Source organism: Peromyscus leucopus, chromosome 17, assembly GCF_004664715.2.
Source record: "Peromyscus leucopus breed LL Stock chromosome 17, UCI_PerLeu_2.1, whole genome shotgun sequence".
In the NCBI taxonomy this organism is placed as follows: domain Eukaryota; kingdom Metazoa; phylum Chordata; class Mammalia; order Rodentia; family Cricetidae; genus Peromyscus; species Peromyscus leucopus.
Window position 1 is genome coordinate 49,058,344 of NC_051077.1, and position 17,378 is coordinate 49,075,721.

At 42.5% G+C, this 17,378-nt stretch overlaps 1 protein-coding gene across 2 annotated transcripts; it reads left to right on the forward strand.

Moving 5' to 3' along the window:
* Positions 1-7,147: 7,147 nt before the first annotated feature.
* On the forward strand, positions 7,148-17,048 carry Npy1r (neuropeptide Y receptor Y1). Of its 2 annotated transcripts, none has more exons than XM_028883863.2 (3): positions 7,148-7,472; positions 14,322-15,156; positions 15,266-17,048. In XM_028883863.2, exons 2-3 carry the CDS (start codon positions 14,461-14,463, stop codon positions 15,716-15,718), a joined length of 1,149 nt encoding a protein of 382 aa, XP_028739696.1. In that variant the 5' UTR covers positions 7,148-7,472; positions 14,322-14,460; the 3' UTR covers positions 15,719-17,048. The 2 variants fall into 2 exon arrangements, with proteins under 2 accessions (XP_028739696.1, XP_028739697.1); XM_028883864.2 differs by lacking the exon at positions 7,148-7,472 and adding an exon at positions 7,503-7,893.
* The last annotated feature ends 330 nt before the right edge of the window (positions 17,049-17,378 follow it).

A 17,378-nucleotide genomic window follows, 5' to 3' on the forward strand; every position in this document is an offset into this window, starting at 1 on the left:
TTTATAATACATAATAGAGTAAATTTGTTTCTATTTTATGGATTCCCTTTCAGAGAGAGAGGAAGTAACGCTTCTGGGGGCAGAAACAGTAATGTCCACCTCTGTTATAGGCATTTTTATAAAAATGCTCACCTGGGAAATTAAGTTGGATTTTATGCACGTTTCAGAATGAAGCTGGCTAATTCCCAGTTCCCATGATTCACTATCAGCTATAAAGGACGGCTATCTGAAAAGATGAGAGCCATGGATCACTGGGGAGTCCTAAGACAAATTAGAGAGCAGCCATGCCTAGGGTAACATTTCCTGAGGAACATGTCTGCGGCTTCTGTGAGGTTGTCACTCCAATTTAATAATAGCTTCCATTTGTGGAGGATGGTTACTAAAATGCTTTGACATGCTCTCTGCTGATGTGCGGTTCTGATACATTAGTTTCAGGAGTTGCGAAGTAAGTAAGCTAGAAAAACATCGTTTTACTAGGTGAGCTGTGATTCCTCTGAAATTTCACTCTATTGATTAAGCATTTCTATGGTAAATTGTGGTACATTCAAGTCGGAAACCCTTAAAGATGTGGGAAGGGCAATTTCAACGGGTTGGGCAACTTTTTATGATGCGTTTTTCTGCATTGACATCTGTGGAATAGTAATAGCTGGTATATAACTTAATATTTAGGGTTTAAAATGAGCTAGTAGCCTAGTATTGTGAAGCAGTGCAATTATTTTTATGAAAGATGTTTTAAAAACATTAGCCTGCAGTAGCGTGTGCATAGTCATCTTTGTCAAACAACTCAAAGACAATCCTGCGTGACAATCTTGAGTGGCTAGGGAGGCTCACCGTACTATTTAATTGACTCCTAATAACAACAAATTAAAGCTATTAAGGACACATCTGTGACTGACTTCCAGAGAGACTTTACAATTCCTCTTTACAAGTTAATTTTCCACATTTAAAAATGCATATGCATATATGTGATACACACACATACATATATATACATACATACATACATACATATATATATAATCCTATACCATATGTATTTACAGATAGACACTTAGAATACCCGAATTGTAGCCATGTTAAAAGCAAGTTAACGGTGTGGCTTGAGACAAGCAACCTCATCTTCCAGTGTTTATTTTCTCAGTCTGTAAAGGAGAGGTGTTGTAACTTGCAGATCTGGAGCTCCCTTTAGGCACCAAATAGCTAATGACTTCATCCCTTTAATAAGCACACATTATAGACATGTTTAGAAATGCGTGCTTTGTTTGTATCTTCAGAAATTGGTAGGCACAAATCCTGGTTCCCCTTATGTTTCAGAAAAGCAAGTCAAGGCATAAAGGTACAGGACACTATATTGATAAAAATTTTCTATTCTTTCTGCAGCTGAGAATTCATAGCTATATTTTATTCTTTTTTCCCAAGAAAGTATGGGAGTCTTACATGTCAGCAAATCATCTCGTGTATTACTATATTATTTTAAAATTTTGTGGCAATGCATATCTATACATGGTACATAGAGATTCCTCAGTAGATATAATATTGTATCATGTGACTGCACATACAGATGTTACTGTTCTTCCTGTTGCAAAACTCATACTCTTAATTAGTATCCTCTCAAACTGGTCTTCCTGAATAAGTTTTTCCATTTGCTGTCTAAATTTTCAATGGTTAGTATTTTAAATCTAGTTTGAAGTCTAAATATAGCTCTACTATATTTAAGAGGAATGAAAGGGAAACTATTTGTGTGGGTTTTTGTTTTGTTTCGTGTGTTGGTTTGTTTTGAATTCTCTTTAAAAAGAATGTTTGGAGAAGTGTTCAAAGTGTTAGCCCAGAAGTAAAAGTTAGTATGGTTGAATCACGTACTCTCCCAAAAAGTATGTTACCACACTGCATTCTTACTCACCATTCTTGCTGGTATTTCAGCTTTTTAAAGTAGGTCATACAGTGCGCAGAAAAAGCTGTGAGACATTTCACCTAGCAGACATCGTAAGCATTTTCAAAGGCAGTAGCATCCATCATTCAAGCTTATACATATTGGGAAAAACAGAATCAACACACTTTCTGTATCGGGGTACCTGCCAGGTACTACTCCCTGCTCTAAGCTTGAAGAGATGGGGACAAAAATCACTATCTCAGAGACATCACAGTGTACGTGTAAATCTGTGCAATTAATGTAAGTTCTGCATTGGAAGCAACCCTAGTGTGCTCTAAGAATGTATCTAAAGATGCAAAGTCAGCTTTGAGAAGGGGTGAAGACGCAGAGATGAGATGAGGCTTCAACTGAAGTTCCCAGGATGATTAAGTTAGACAGACCGAGAGGGTGGGCAAGTAAGATGTGGGCCAATAGTGTGAAGGGGAGAGAGCGTCCCATCCAGAAAAGTGTGAATGATTGCTCAAGATGACTCCAGTGTGTGTATGTGGGACAGGGGTGCACATCAGGAAAATTAATATTATTGAAAAGCCTATTGACACTTTTCTTGAAATATCTAGATTGAGAACAATTGACAATTGGAGTTGAGATGTCACTGAACACTTATGGGAAAATGGTGGCAGAACGGTCTAGCAGAGTGATGCATAGTTATGGATGCCGAAAACAGAGCTAAGGGAGGCACTTCAAGAAAAGAAAGACCAGAATCTGAGCTCAGTTGGATTTGAGAGGATGAGAGGAAAGTACTTGGGTTCTGATAATGACCCGGGACAGCTGATAGAGAGTTGGAGATTTGAGCATACAAGGACGTGACTGATGACAAAGAGTATGACTGTGTATTAAAACTGAAATGGAAGCTTGGGACATTTAGTGTGACTTCAGAGTCAATCACGGAGGAAATAGGATTAAGGAAGGTACACGATTTATCTACGTAGTTCTTGGGAGGGATGCAGGGTTGTGTTTCTCAGCAAGAGAACTTCCAGAGACATCAAGGTGGAGCTGCCACTCAGAAGGAAGGGAGGACAAAGGGACTCTTGGAGGAGAAGGAGAAATTCAGAATTGTTGCTGACTAGGTGATCTTGCCGCACAGCAGGACAGCCTGGTTCTCAGAGAGGTCAGAGGACATCAGTGTTTTGGTGTACTTTATTAGTCAGCATGCTTAATCTAGGGCATGTAAAATAGGTGAGCTATAAATTGGCTAAATTATTTTATTTAGACGATGTTTAAAGCAATTAGACATATAGCTATTGGAGTTGATGTTATGTTGGGGCAACTAAGAGCTTCTGACAAGATTGAAAGTGATTCTCTAAGTATCTACCTGTGTAAGCTACTGAAGGTGTTTCCAGAAGGAATTCATTGAGTAAGGAAAGCCCATCCTGAGTGTGGGTGATGCCATCCCACTGGCTGGAATTCCAGACTGAAGAAGGAAATAGGGATACAGCCATCAGAGCACTACCATCCCCCTTTCTCTGCTTTCTGGGGGAGTCACAAACCAAGCCACTCCACTGCCGTGTTTTCTCTACTCTGGAGGACTGTGCTTCTCTGAACTATGAGCCACAATAAACCTTTCCTCTGGTAAGTTACCTTTGTGAGCTAGGAGAAACATGACTAGTACAGATACTGTCCTAATTAGCTTTAATGTCCAGTTTGACCCAGCCTAGAATCACCTGAGAAGGGAATTTCAGTGGAGGGGAAGAGCCTACAGTCATGCCTGTGGGTCATTGTCTTGTCAGCTGATGCAGGAGGGCCCAGCCTCACGTGGGCAGCACCATTCCCTGGGCATGTGGTCTTGGACTATATACAAAAGCCAGCATAAAGCCTTCAAGTAAGCTAGAAAGCAGCATCCATCCATGGTTTCTGCTTAAAGTTCCAGCTTGAGTGCGTTCCTTCCTTCCTCCCAAGATATGCTGAGAAGTTTAACTCCCTTCCCCAAAGTTGCCTGTGGTCATGGTGTTTATCACAGGAACAGAGATGAAATTAGAACAGATATCATCTTCACAGAGGAGAGTTTTAGTTGCTTGCCCTGGTACATGCATACTCATGTTTTATCTAAATTAATGTTAATTATTGCTTCTGCTAATCAATTTTCTCAAAAAGAGAAATAAACAAAATGATGGTATGGGCTATTTTACTATACTAATTAGTCAAACTACCTAGCTTTACTGTATTTAGTTACATCTACTATGTGAAGTACAAAAAAAAAAAGCAAAACCTAATACTTTAGAATTTTTAGGACTCCTAAAAATCCTAACCTTTTTTCCCTCTTCAAGATGAGGTTTCTCTATATGGCCCTCACTGTCCTCTCTACAGAGATGGCCGCAAACTCACAGATATACATGTCTCTGCCTCCTGAGTGTTGGGATTGAAAGCACATACCACCATGCCTGGCTCAATCCTAATGCTTGTAACTTTCATCTAAAACATTGTTGAAGGCACTTTTCCCTATATTTTCCTAGCTCTAATACTATTTAATGAAGTGACATTGCACCTTGCATTCTTTGGCCTCCTTGTTCAGACATGTGCACTCAGTGGATACCAGAAGGGAAAATTTGACACACAATCAATTCATACAATATGAACTGATTCACCGGCGCATTTCATTGGAAGTTCCAGCCCAATGGACAGACATTCCCATCAATGTCGTTCATCTGTGCCTTATTTTCACATGGAGTAGTAAATTCTTGTCAAGATTCATCTGAATGATCAATGTGGAAAAGTAAGCTGCGTCGGAGCCTCGCAGCATTTCAGGAATTCTCCCGAACATTTGGATGACAGTTGTCTTCCATGACACCTAGCAGGGTGATGATGACTTACGCACTTTCAGTGCTTGGGATCACACATACTAGGTAAGCTTACCACTAAGTTACTTATCCCAGCCCCATGTCAGGGAATTTTAAAGCTGGTCTAGGCTGTTAAAATGCTGCATTTTCTAAATGATAAAACTAATATTTACTTAGATTTGATGAGTAAAATTTATCTTTCAGTTTATATGACAGGGAGAAACTGCTGTCCAAGAGAGTGTTAGAATAGGTCATTATCTTAGCCAAGAGTATTAAGTCAGTCTGCTACAAAATTTCAGAAGGAAATAAACAGAATTATGTCTCCCTGGCAAAGGTGGTATTTTTTATCTATTAATCCCAAATAAGGAAGCTGACAGCTGGTTGTTGGTTTGGGAATAGGAAAAGAGGGCTGGAGGCACAGCTCGGTTGGAGTGCTTCCGCAGCATGTGCAAAGCCTTGGCTTCAATTCCCAGCACCACACAAACCAGGGATAATAACATAGAGCCGTGATAACAGTGCTCAGGGTGGAGAGGCAGGGGGGTCAGAAATTCAAGAATATCCTTGGCTACATATTGAGTCTGAAACCAGCCTGGGCTACACAGACCCTGTCTCAAAATAGAAAAGGAGAAGGAACCACCTTACAATTTAGCATCTATCTTCAGAGGAATTCCAATTGTTTTGCCTCTTGTAACTCGTTTGCAATCCCTCTGGCTTGTGCCCTGGAGATGGCCTTTAATAATAAAGGGTGTTTCTAAAATTATATAAGTATGCTGTTGATGGGCATTTCCAAACTTTATACACAAGATTTGTCATAAAAATCTTTCGAGACCAATGATCTTTCAAAGGTTGATTTGTGAGGTCAATATCTCAGGGACCCAGCTTTGTACATGTGCTTTAAGGGGACATTTCATAGAAACGAAGGTAACAAAGCAATAAACTTCAATGACCATATTAATACAGACCTTTTAGAGAAACTTTATTAATATTCTTGGAAAACACGAAAGTACCCAAGTCTAAATTATCTTCTCAGATCCAAAACAGTTCCTGGCATAAATGATATCCAGGGAGAACACATTCTTGGTAAAGAACGGAACCATCCATCTCACCCGTTGCTCTCATAGCTGTCTAGAACTAGCTGGTGTGATGATCAAAACCATAGAAAAACTCCTAAGATCGGTGTGACTTAGAGGAGCAGAGCACGCAGAGGAGGAGTAGAAACACGAGCACAAACAAGGCTCACACTGCACTTCAAAGGAAGCATACTTCCTGCACTGTTCCTATTTCCATCCTGAGGGAAGTAGAAACCATCCATGATGTCCCATCATCGGAGTACTTTAATGTATATGCATATCTACTGTCCTACAAACATAGTAGATTTTAAATCAGATCATAGCCCTCTTTCAGCCACAGAAAAATATACCCAGTGAAAAATATTTTAGATAGCTTTCTCACAAAAGTCCCAAAGATTGTGCACAAACAAGTTTGCATTAATAATTAAATAAGTTTTATTCGAGCTAACCCTTCAAAAATGAAATCTTTTTTTTTTTAACCAGTGTAAGTTGCATGTGATTTCATATCGTGGGATTTTATTTGATGTGTTTTAACTTTAATGTCAAATAATCGTGGTTATTTTGTAATGAAATTAGCTGCATCCTAGGCAACACCCATATATTGGGAAGGTTTTTGTATTTCTTAACAGTTTGAATTGAAATAAGTTCTAATTCCTAGATCAGTAAATCATGCGTTCATGTGTATGTTTGTGTGTGTGTGTGTGTGTGTGTGTGTGTGTGTGTGTGTGTTTATGTGCGTGCATTACTCAGCCTTGACTTTTCAAAGTGAAATAAAACCACGTGAAATATGAGATCAGTGTGTCCAGTAATTAGCCTGAACCACCAAACACCATGAAGGGCTTGCAAGGGCCATATCCTCTGAGCACACCCACAACGTTCCCTATCTTATCAGATAAATCACCAGGGAAATTGCATTGACTCTTTCTGACCACCGGGAAAATGCTGGCTTCATCGGGCTCCGTCCCCTCTTCCCTAAAAAAGGCAACTAGTCATCAGGAACAAAACTGACTCAAACGCATTTTCTCAGTGAGGGAGAAAAAAGGCTCAAAAGGTTCTCAACCGAGACCCGCTACTTTTCCTTTTGAAAGGTCTTTTTGTTCTCTTAACTGGAGAAAATAACTTCTTGGTACTGGCACGCGGAATATCCGAGTGTCACAAGCGCAGCAAACCCATTAGCGGAGGCTTTGCGTTGAAGTGCATCCTTCCCCCTTCCGGTAAATGACCTCCTCTCTCTCCAGACGACTCTGGCGTAAGCTTGGACTCTCAGAGAAGGGCTTCGCCACAAGATGGCACTGACCTGCAGACAAAGGAAATCGCAGTGGCACCGACTTTAAACAGGCTTGTAAATGCGCCTTCCTCTGAGTCAAGGACTAGAGGGGTGAGGGCTCAGTGCGTACGGGTCTGACAGTGTGGCTTACGTTTAACTGCTTTTCTTTCCAGAACTCCTAGGCAACGCACCCCCGAGGTGTGCATCCGAGGTGCGGTGTTGGGAGGAGGCAGCGGGGAAAACCTTGGGTGATCCTCGCGGGGTGCCATCACATGATCCAGGATGAGGTGGAGTTCGGCTTTAAGGGGGCGTCTCTTCCTATCTTCCTCAATCTTTAGGGTTTGAGCAGGAGAAATACCATCGGATCTTTCCTCCCCTCCGGTGATACTCTTCCCGCTTCTACACCAGCGAACAGACGGATTCTTCAAAAGGTAAGTTTCAAGTCGGTGTTTTTAAGGGACTTTTGAGAAATCTCTTATTGATGGGGCGAGGTATGAGAGAGGAAGGATGAGGGTGTCTGATCCCGTGGTGAGAGCTGAGTGGGGCGTGGAGTCAGCCTTTTGCTTTGGCTCCCAGTGGGAGCAGGTGGCAGGATGCTCTAGATTGTGGGACAGGTCTGGGACATTATGGATGTGAGACCTCAAAGGAGAGGGTACCACTCCTAGAGTTGGCGCATCCCGGCGCCCTGTGGTTGGGGGCTCCAGATGGAAACCTAAGTTTCCCTCTCCTCCTACTCTCTTAGAAGGCGGGGGAGGTGCCCTGGTTGGTCTTCTCTGCACCCGGGTAGTCTTCCTCATTTTCCTGTAGCATCCAGAAGTCTCTGTCCGGATGGAGAGCCAGGAGTTTTCCTAGGTAATCTGATGGGATGCACTGGGCAGGGGTGGGGGCGCCTGCCTTCTGGATCCCGGTGAATTTGTCCGTCTTCCCACCACGTGGGAAAAAGTGGGCTGCCGCGGGTACTGGACCCCAGAGTGGGAGTGCCCCTGTCTCGATCTCCTGTGCCGGCCCTTTCAGGCTGTCGTTCCCCTTGCAAGACTTGAACCTTGTTTTCCTATTTCGGAGTTTTAACCACCCAACTCCTCGGCTCTTTTTAGAAAGGTAATCATGCTGAGCAGCAGATTAGGGATGGACTAGAAGCAGACAGGTTGGCTGCTCCCCAGGTGGCTTGAAGAGATGCTAATATCTGAAGGACCCATGTTGGGCAAATGAGAGGGACAGACTGACCATTCCAGCCTTGCTTGTTCATTTGGGCTCCTTCATTTCTGCTCTGTTAGTCGCTTATTTGGGTAGAGGTACCGAGATAGATTCTCTCTCTCTCTCTCTCTCTCTCTTCTCTCTCTCTCTCTCTCTCTCTCGTGTGTGTGTGTGTGTGTGTGTGTGTGTGTGTGTGTGTGTGTGTGTATAAGGGGAAATTAGGAATGGGGGTAATCAAGAAGACTCATATAGTTAGTTATACAATACAGAAAAGGGTCATCTACCCGATTTCCCTCTGGTAACTTCTAGAGCATGAAAACCCTAAGGGAGAGTGGGGAGAGGGAGTGGAGATAAGGCGTGTCTCCAACTTCCACTGTTTTTCTTTTCTTTCTTCCTTTTTTAATTGGAGTGCTCTGTGATTTGTCAGGCACACCTGGGTCTTCCAAGAAGTATAACTACGGGTGACACTGGAGGAGGAGGAGGTATGGGCTTCCCTGTCAGTCCTGGAACTGAGAACGGTAGCGGGAGCTGTCTGTGCTGGGTGGGCTCCCTAGTGAAGCAATACACACACACACGCGCACACACACACACACACACACACACACACACACACACACACACACGGAGGTGGGGGAAGGCTACTTGCACAGAAAGCCCAATTCCTTACCCGTCCCAAAGACAAGTGCTCTTTCTGGCTACCATTGACTAGTGATTCCATGTAATTGTTTTAAGGCAGCTGTCTGTTGAACCGGCCCTTCCCCCACTCCGCGGAAGGAACAGGGAATTATGTAAGTCATTTAGATAAGCTAGCAGTAACTTTGGCTGTGTATAGCAAGGCTGTGTTTTTTTGTTGTTTTTTTTTTTTTCCAAAACAAGTGAGGGAATTTGAAGAAAAAAAAACACACCAGGTTATGCCCAGAGCGCTGTGTTTTGTGGTAGAAACAGCACTGTCAACAGCAAGGAGAGAAAGGCAGCATTCCTACAAGAAAGAAGGAAAAGGAAATGTCCTGGAAGGGAGGGAGAGGGGATGCACTTGCCAACTTTTAACATGTGTAATGTCTCTGAATGCACATGGCGTCTATACTGAGATCCAGCCTTTAATTCTTGCAGTGCTTAGAATGCTAAGACATATCACGGAAGAGTAAATGGCAGCTTGTGTTCCTTCACAATGAGAAGCGAACTCTCAGCAATGGCACTTTCCCGACCATTATTCTTTCTCAGAATTATACTAAGGTGCACAAAACATTGCTGTGTATCTATCACAAAACTGTTTCCCACGACTGGAATGAGTACTGCTCCCATACTTCACAAAAGAAGTGAAATTTGCATTGTCTGTACAGACGAGTTACTTTCTACTTAGTGGGAAACTATTCCTCACGGTCTATCAAATGTAATCTCACAGGAATCAGAATAGAGTTGCAGTAAGTTTACTTAAACTCATTTGTAAGAGATCCGTCTTTACAGCCCATGAGTTGAAAGGACATGCCATTTTTGTGAATTCCTATAGTCCTCCAAATAGGCCTCATATGAAATTTCTCTTTTCTTCCTCTCCACTGCGAGCATGTTGCCCTATGCCCCATGTCCTTTTCTCTCCCTGGATCATTGCAAAAGCCTCTGATTGAGTCTCCTTACTTCTCTTTCCCTTCTTAAATGTGGTACAAGCAGCAGGTAGGCTAAGGCTGTCTTTCACTTTTGCATTTATTTATTTAGCGATGGGGGGGGCTGCATGGTATGGCATGCATCCATTAGTGATGGGGGATGGGCTATGGCATGCATTCATTAGGTGACCACTTGCAGGAGGCAGGTCTCCCTTCTGCGTTGTAAGTAATGGGGATCAAACTCAAGTCATCAGGCTTGGCAGTAAATGCCAATTTCTTGAACCATCTTACTGGCCCTAGAGTAATCATTTTAAAGCAAAAACATATGTCTTAATGTATTTTACTAAAGGTTCCTCATGTCTGAGGGTACAAGGCAAAGACTACCCCATAAAACCCTGCGCTGGCAGCCTCTTCCCAGTGAGCTCCTTCTAGTCTGTCTTCATTTCTCCTTCATCTTCTTGGCACAGCAGATGTGCTCAGGCTTAGAAATTTTATATTTGTTTGTGCCACCAAGAATGCCAGCCCTGAGGTGCCCACACTGTTTCCTAATTCAGCATTCCTGGATCTTTGCTGTCTTCCTGGGTGCCCAGCTGCCTTTGCTCACCAGCCAGGATTAAGTTCAAATTCCCAACAATCCCAGGCCCCTTTCTAGACTATCACACTAGGCCGTTTTACTAATTTGTTTTTTTTCCTTGTCTTTCTGTGCCCGTAAGTCTAACAAGTCAATGAAAAGGTCACTGCTCCCTCCACTGAAACCATGCCTGACAAGAAACAAACTTGAAGTAAATACTTGTTGGATGAGTGAATGCTGCTTCAGAAAAGTTCTTTTTTTAATATGCAAAATGCACTATTTCCCCTAGGTACCTGGCCCAAAAGAATAACTATTCTAATTGGGATTTGTCTTGCATGTAATCATAGGTTGCGCCATTAATGTTAGCACAGACTTACATAAAACATGATTCCCACCATGTGCCTATTCTCATGGTCAGGATATTTTTATTCTAAATCAAATATTTTCAAGGTATGATGAAGCTTTCACAGTGCCAACCTTGGGACATTACATTGAAATCAATGGGGGTTGATAAGACCAGTGATGAAAATCAATTTGGATGAGGAGAAGAATTTGAATTGCTGTTGACATATAACACCCAACAAATGGAATGAGGGGTGAGGATTTGGAAGCATAGTTGTAGACTAGGACAGATCCATTTTCTTAGAACAGAACATTCACCCTGGGGCTCTCTGATAGTTAAAAGAGGGTTTATTTGGGGCGACTTACAACCAGCAAAGGGATCAGTTATAGGATCCAGGAGAGGTGAGGTGCAGTCCAACGAGGTTCTCTGGAGAACTCTGACTTGGTTTGCAATCAGCATCCAGGATCATGAGGTAGCCAAGGTGTTAAGGTCCAAAGAGGCCATGCCCCAGGGGCAGGTCATAGGCAGGTGTAGCAGTTACCTGCTGCCTCACTAGGGGCAGTGCTTCAAGGCCAAAGCTGGAACAGCTTCTCACCATGCTAGAGCATCTTTAAGACCTGGGGTGAGGCATGGCAATGTTCCACATTTCCTGTGCCTCACACAAGAATCCACATCCACTCAGTGGAGCTCAGTGATAGGACTGCAAGAGAAGCTACAGGTAACTGGAATACACTTTGCTAATCTGCTATTGTTACTTTAATGAAAAGTCCTGTTTTCAACTAGTAGCCTGAAGAGGACATGGCACTGTTTGCCTGACTTATTTAAGAAAGTTAGAGCTTTCCGAAACTACAAAGTCCTTCAAGGCTTGCTTTCCCACCCTACATGACATCAATTGATAATACTCTCCTTGGCTTTGGAATTTGTGAGGTAAAAACAATGTGTGATTATCCCAGAAGTCATTTCAGATGGGAGCATAGAAGATAGAGTTGGAGTCTAATAATGTCCACACTTGAAATCTGCCATAGTGAGGATTTCTATTGCTCTGAGGAAACACCATGACCAAAGCAAATTGTAGAGGAAAGGGTTTATTTGGCTTATGCTTTCAAATCACTGCTCATTGCTGAACAACATCAGGACAGGAACTCAAGCAGGGCGTGAACCCGGAGGCAGGCGCTGACACAGAGGCTCTGGAGGGGTGCTGCTTACTAGCTTGTTCCCCATGGCTTGCTCAGCCTGCTTTTTTTTTTTTTTTTAACATTTTTTTATTAAGAAATTTTTTTATTCATTTTACATACCAGTCAAAGATCCCCCTCTTCCCTCCTTCCACCCCTCCAGCCTCTCCCTCCCAACCTACCTTCCATTCCCTCCTACAAGAAGATAAGGCTTCCCATGGGGAGGTACATTTAGTAGGGCCAGGTTCAAGCCCCAACCCCTGCCTCAAGGCTGTGCGAGGTGTCCCATCATAGGTAGTGGGCTCCAAAAAGCCTGCTCATGCACCAGGGATGAATTCTGATCCTACTGCCAGAGGGCACCTTAAGCAGATCAAGCTACACAACTGTCTCGCTATGCAGAGGTCAGCCTGCTTTCTTAGAGAACCCAGGATCACTAGGCTATTGGATGGCACCATCCACAATGGGCAGAGCCCTCCCACATCAACCACTAATTAAGAAAGTGCTCTACTGGCTTGCCTACAGTCCAGTCCTGTGGAGGCATTTTCTCAATCGAAGTTTCCTCCATCTGTATGACTCTAGATTGTGTCAAGTTGACATACAACTAGCCAGCAGCCCAGTCATTCCGTCCCCATGTGTTAATGCTATAGTCCGATTTCACGATAGCAACCCTCAGTTTTATCCTCCAGTCTTATCCAGCTAAATTGTGATTTCACAATAGACAAGACCTCATGTTCTAGAAAGCAAAATTGCCAAAAGAAGGGTTTATTAGAGGTGTCACTTCAAAAGCAAGTGTGTTTCTGCACATTAAATTTCTCATTTTCTTTTCAATAGAAGTAAATCCACACAATTTTATTCATTGTTCCAAGAAAGACAGAGAGAGAATGCAGCCTCTTAACATGGGCACAATAGCTAGTTAATTAGCATGAGACATCCTTTCCCATGGATTTCCTTAGCAATGGGAAGATGATCAGAGGTTTCTCCTTTCTTTCTCTACAGGAGCTTCTGGTCTCTGTGTGATCGTTGTAATTTATCTTGTCAGTAAGAGCAGTGTGTTTATACTACACAATGGGGTGAAAAATCTAAGATCACAACTAAAATCACACCCTGCACTGGACACTCACATAACTGGGTGAGGAGAGAGAATATTTCCTTAGATAAGATTTAATGAAAATCATAGTGTCTTAAAGTAGGAATCTCCCACACAATGAGAAACCTTCAAGTGGCCCCTGGAGGTGGCCAGCACGTTCATGGATACAACACTTGCTTCGTTGACAAGAAGTTTCTTCCATTTGATTCAATTTTTGTTCCTCATAGTGAAATCATTTTTTCCCTTAAATTATGTATCCTCTGGTCCTATTTCTAATTTCATTAGACATGCCACTGAACTTGCTTCCATATACACTATAGACTACCCATTAAAACACGAGAAGTCAGCTCTGTCGTCCAAAGAATTTTCTGCATTAAACATCATAACCATTTTTCAAAAGCTGTCCCTCATAGGACCAAGTTTCTTGATGATCCTGTGTAGGTCATCTCCTTGTGAAGATTTTTGTTTAATGACACCTGTCTTTCAAAACAGCACAATGTGTGGTTAGCTGTTGCCACAGTGTGGTATCTGCACTCACACTTCCTTTACCTATTCTTCGATGTTGTTTGGCTTTGCTTCATGTTTCTGTCTGTGCATTATGTTGTTTTCTGTACATTCACATTTTTGCTGTGTCTGAGAATCTGCTGTGGGCTCCATTTGTCTAACACTTAGGAGGCATGAAGTTTACAAACTGTTCACCGATGTGTAGACCACTGAAAGTCAACATGTGAGCAAGTCCAGTTAAAAACATTTCTTGTGACCAGGGGTGTATCTAAGTGGGTAGAGTGCTTGCTTAGCATGCTTGAATCCCTGGGTTCAGTCCTCAGTACTGCCAAAAAAAAAAAAAAAAAAAAAAAAATCAAATGTGCTATTCAGGAGGTGGAGCAGAAATCTAAGATCATCCTTGGCTAAAAAGTGAGTTCAAGGCCAGCCTGAGCTACATGAGAAAGACCTTGTCTCAAAACATTATAGCTGAACTTTAAATTTTTTAAATGTTTGCACTGCAGCTGGGCAGTGATGGCACATGTCATCAATCCCAGCACTCAGAGGCAGAGGCAGGTGGATCTCTGTGAGTTCAAAGCCATCCTGGCCTACAAACTGAGTTCCAGGACAACCAGAGCTACACAGAGAAACCCTGTCTTGAAAAAAAAAATCTTTGCATTGCTTGTGAGATTCTTTTAAAGATAATGATTTTATAAAACATTGTGATTTGCTTATTTACTTCTGTGCTTTAATTTTAGAATTCTGTGAGACAGAAGTCATTTTGACTGCCCTTAATAAACTTAATAACACAGCTGGCCTTTTTTGTTGACAGAGTATTCAGTTCAAAGAAATGAAGAATTGAGAGTCATTTTGGTGAATGGATTCCACTATATGGAATAAGCTGGAGATTTGACCAGTTTTGAAGAAACATATAGTCCATTTGTCTAATCCATAACAACAAAACCTAAAAAATGAATTCAACACTCTTCTCTCAAGTTGAAAATCACTCATTTCACTATAACATCTCAGAGAATTCTCCACTTCTGGCTTTTGAAAATGATGATTGCCACCTGCCCTTGGCCGTGATATTTACTTTGGCTCTTGCTTATGGAGCTGTGATTATTCTTGGGGTCTCTGGAAACCTGGCATTGATCATAATCATCCTGAAACAGAAAGAGATGAGAAATGTCACCAACATCCTCATCGTGAACCTTTCCTTCTCAGACTTGCTGGTCGCCATCATGTGTCTCCCCTTCACTTTTGTGTACACGCTGATGGACCACTGGGTCTTCGGTGAGACCATGTGCAAACTGAATCCCTTTGTCCAATGCGTCTCCATCACGGTATCCATTTTCTCTCTGGTTCTCATCGCCGTGGAGCGGCATCAGCTGATCATCAACCCAAGAGGGTGGAGACCAAGCAACAGACACGCTTACATTGGCATTGGTGTCATTTGGGTCCTTGCTGTGGCTTCTTCTCTGCCCTTCCTGATCTACCAAGTTCTGACTGATGAGCCCTTCCAAAATGTAACGCTTGCTGCCTTCAAGGACAAGTACGTGTGCTTTGACAGATTCCCATCAGACTCTCACAGACTGTCGTACACGACCCTCCTTCTGGTGCTGCAGTACTTCGGCCCACTCTGCTTCATATTTATATGCTACTTCAAGGTAAGAAAACCGTTCATCCCTCCCCCATCGTTTCCTTTCTTACCTTCTCTGTGTAGACCTTCCCCATGAGGTGGATGCTCTGCTTGACTCACGCTTTCTTCCTCCCTAGATATACATTCGCTTGAAAAGGAGAAACAGCATGATGGACAAGATGAGGGACAGCAAGTACAGGTCCAGCGAGACCAAACGCATCAATGTCATGCTGCTCTCCATCGTGGTGGCCTTTGCGGTCTGCTGGCTGCCCCTTACCATCTTCAACACTGTGTTCGACTGGAACCACCAGATCATTGCCACCTGCAACCACAACCTGCTCTTCCTGCTCTGCCACCTCACGGCCATGATCTCCACCTGCGTCAACCCTATCTTTTATGGGTTCCTGAACAAAAACTTCCAGAGAGACTTGCAGTTCTTCTTCAACTTCTGTGATTTCCGGTCTCGAGATGATGACTACGAGACCATAGCCATGTCTACCATGCATACCGATGTGTCTAAGACGTCTCTGAAGCAGGCAAGCCCCGTCGCGTTTAAAAAAATCAATATGGATGGCAATGAAAAAATCTGAAGCCGCTCAGAACATATGGTCCCAGGCTACATCCGTGGAAAAGCAAGCACAACCTGCCGCATGCTTTTGTTACCTGTGCTCCCAGGGAATGAAGTGAAATGGCTTTGGAAAGTCCAGGACATTCTGGGTTGCATTTGACTGCTTTTGTTATGGTTGCCACCATTACTTGGCATCCACATGAGTGGACTTTGTAGCCTTCTGGCAACAGTTTTGACTAGACTTCCTTGGCGAGTATGTGTGTGCATTTGTGTCCGTGTCTGTCTGTCTGTCTGTCTGTGTGCATGTGTGTGAAATTATGCATATGACATAAAGATTCTTATATTTATTGGAGTAAATTTTTCTGAAATATTATCATGAGCTCGCTTCAAAAGCTGTAGCTACCCGATATTCTCAAGATTTGGGGGCCTTCAAGATTAGATGAGATTTCCAAGGCCCTGGACTATCTTTGTTCCATGTTAGGCATCATTTTAGTCTGTTACAAGGGTGGCAGTATATAAGTCACCTTTTAGAATGTGCCAGAGCCAGAAGAGAGTCGGAAGTCATTCAATGGCATTTTTCTCTCTCTCTCTCTGTCTGTCTCTTTTCTGAGAGGACTGGATTTGTCACTCCTAATCGAGTATCACTTAAGATAAAGATATGTAAAGAACACGTTTTTCAGCTGGGATTGCCACTGGGAATTAGGCAACCCACAAGAATGAAGTGGCAAAGCAGTTCCCTGATTTCAAAACCTTTCTGACAACCAAAGCATTTCAGGGTAATTAGCTTAATAAGTAAATTAGTCTTGCTGCAGATACTTAAATTGTATCCACAGGACTTGATAGTCGAGAGGTTTTGCATCGTTCATAAGAGTGTTCAACACTGTCAAGATTTCTGGCACAAACATGTGACTCTGAGAGCATTTCCAGCTCACACTGCACAGAAACATAATTTTCCATGCAGCAGTGCCTACGTAGTAACTAGTACTTAACTCTTTTTAACTGTTTATCTTTCATGGCAGAGGACACATGGACAATGTTAAAAGGATGTTCACCACAGCTAGCAGGTATCTATCCACACCCGTCCGTACCTAACACTTTCACACAGCCAGCCCATCCTAGCTTGTATAAACTGTGTGACATGTGGAGTTTTATAATCATATACTATTATAGAGTGCTGAGTAGCCATGTCATATTAACATATTACTTTCACATATCCTGTAATCATGATTCAGCCTCAGAAAAGATATTTTGAAGAACAAGACAGTTTCCATGTATTATACAAAATGTTGAGTGTATTTGGTTTTAGAAGGGCAAACACTTTCTGTATTAAAAATGTTTGGGCTTTTTCAGAAAAGTCTATGTTGTGTTTCTTTTGAGATACCACATCTTCCTGTCCCATGACTTGCCTTCCATGATATAGTATCTCCACTGTACCCCATATCAATTTGCTGGTGAGACTGTCTATTCTGTAACCACTGATGACTGATTCACTTTACTTTTCTAGATGTGAAAGATTCCTAAAGTCAGGGACTATATAATAATGATGGCCCACAGTGCATTTAGCACAGTGACAAGTAATTAGGATGACATTTTAAATATATTTCAGGGGCTGACGAGAGAGCTCAGTAGGTAAAGAACTTGCTGCACAAGCATGTTGTCTGGAGTTGGATCCTTTGTCCCAT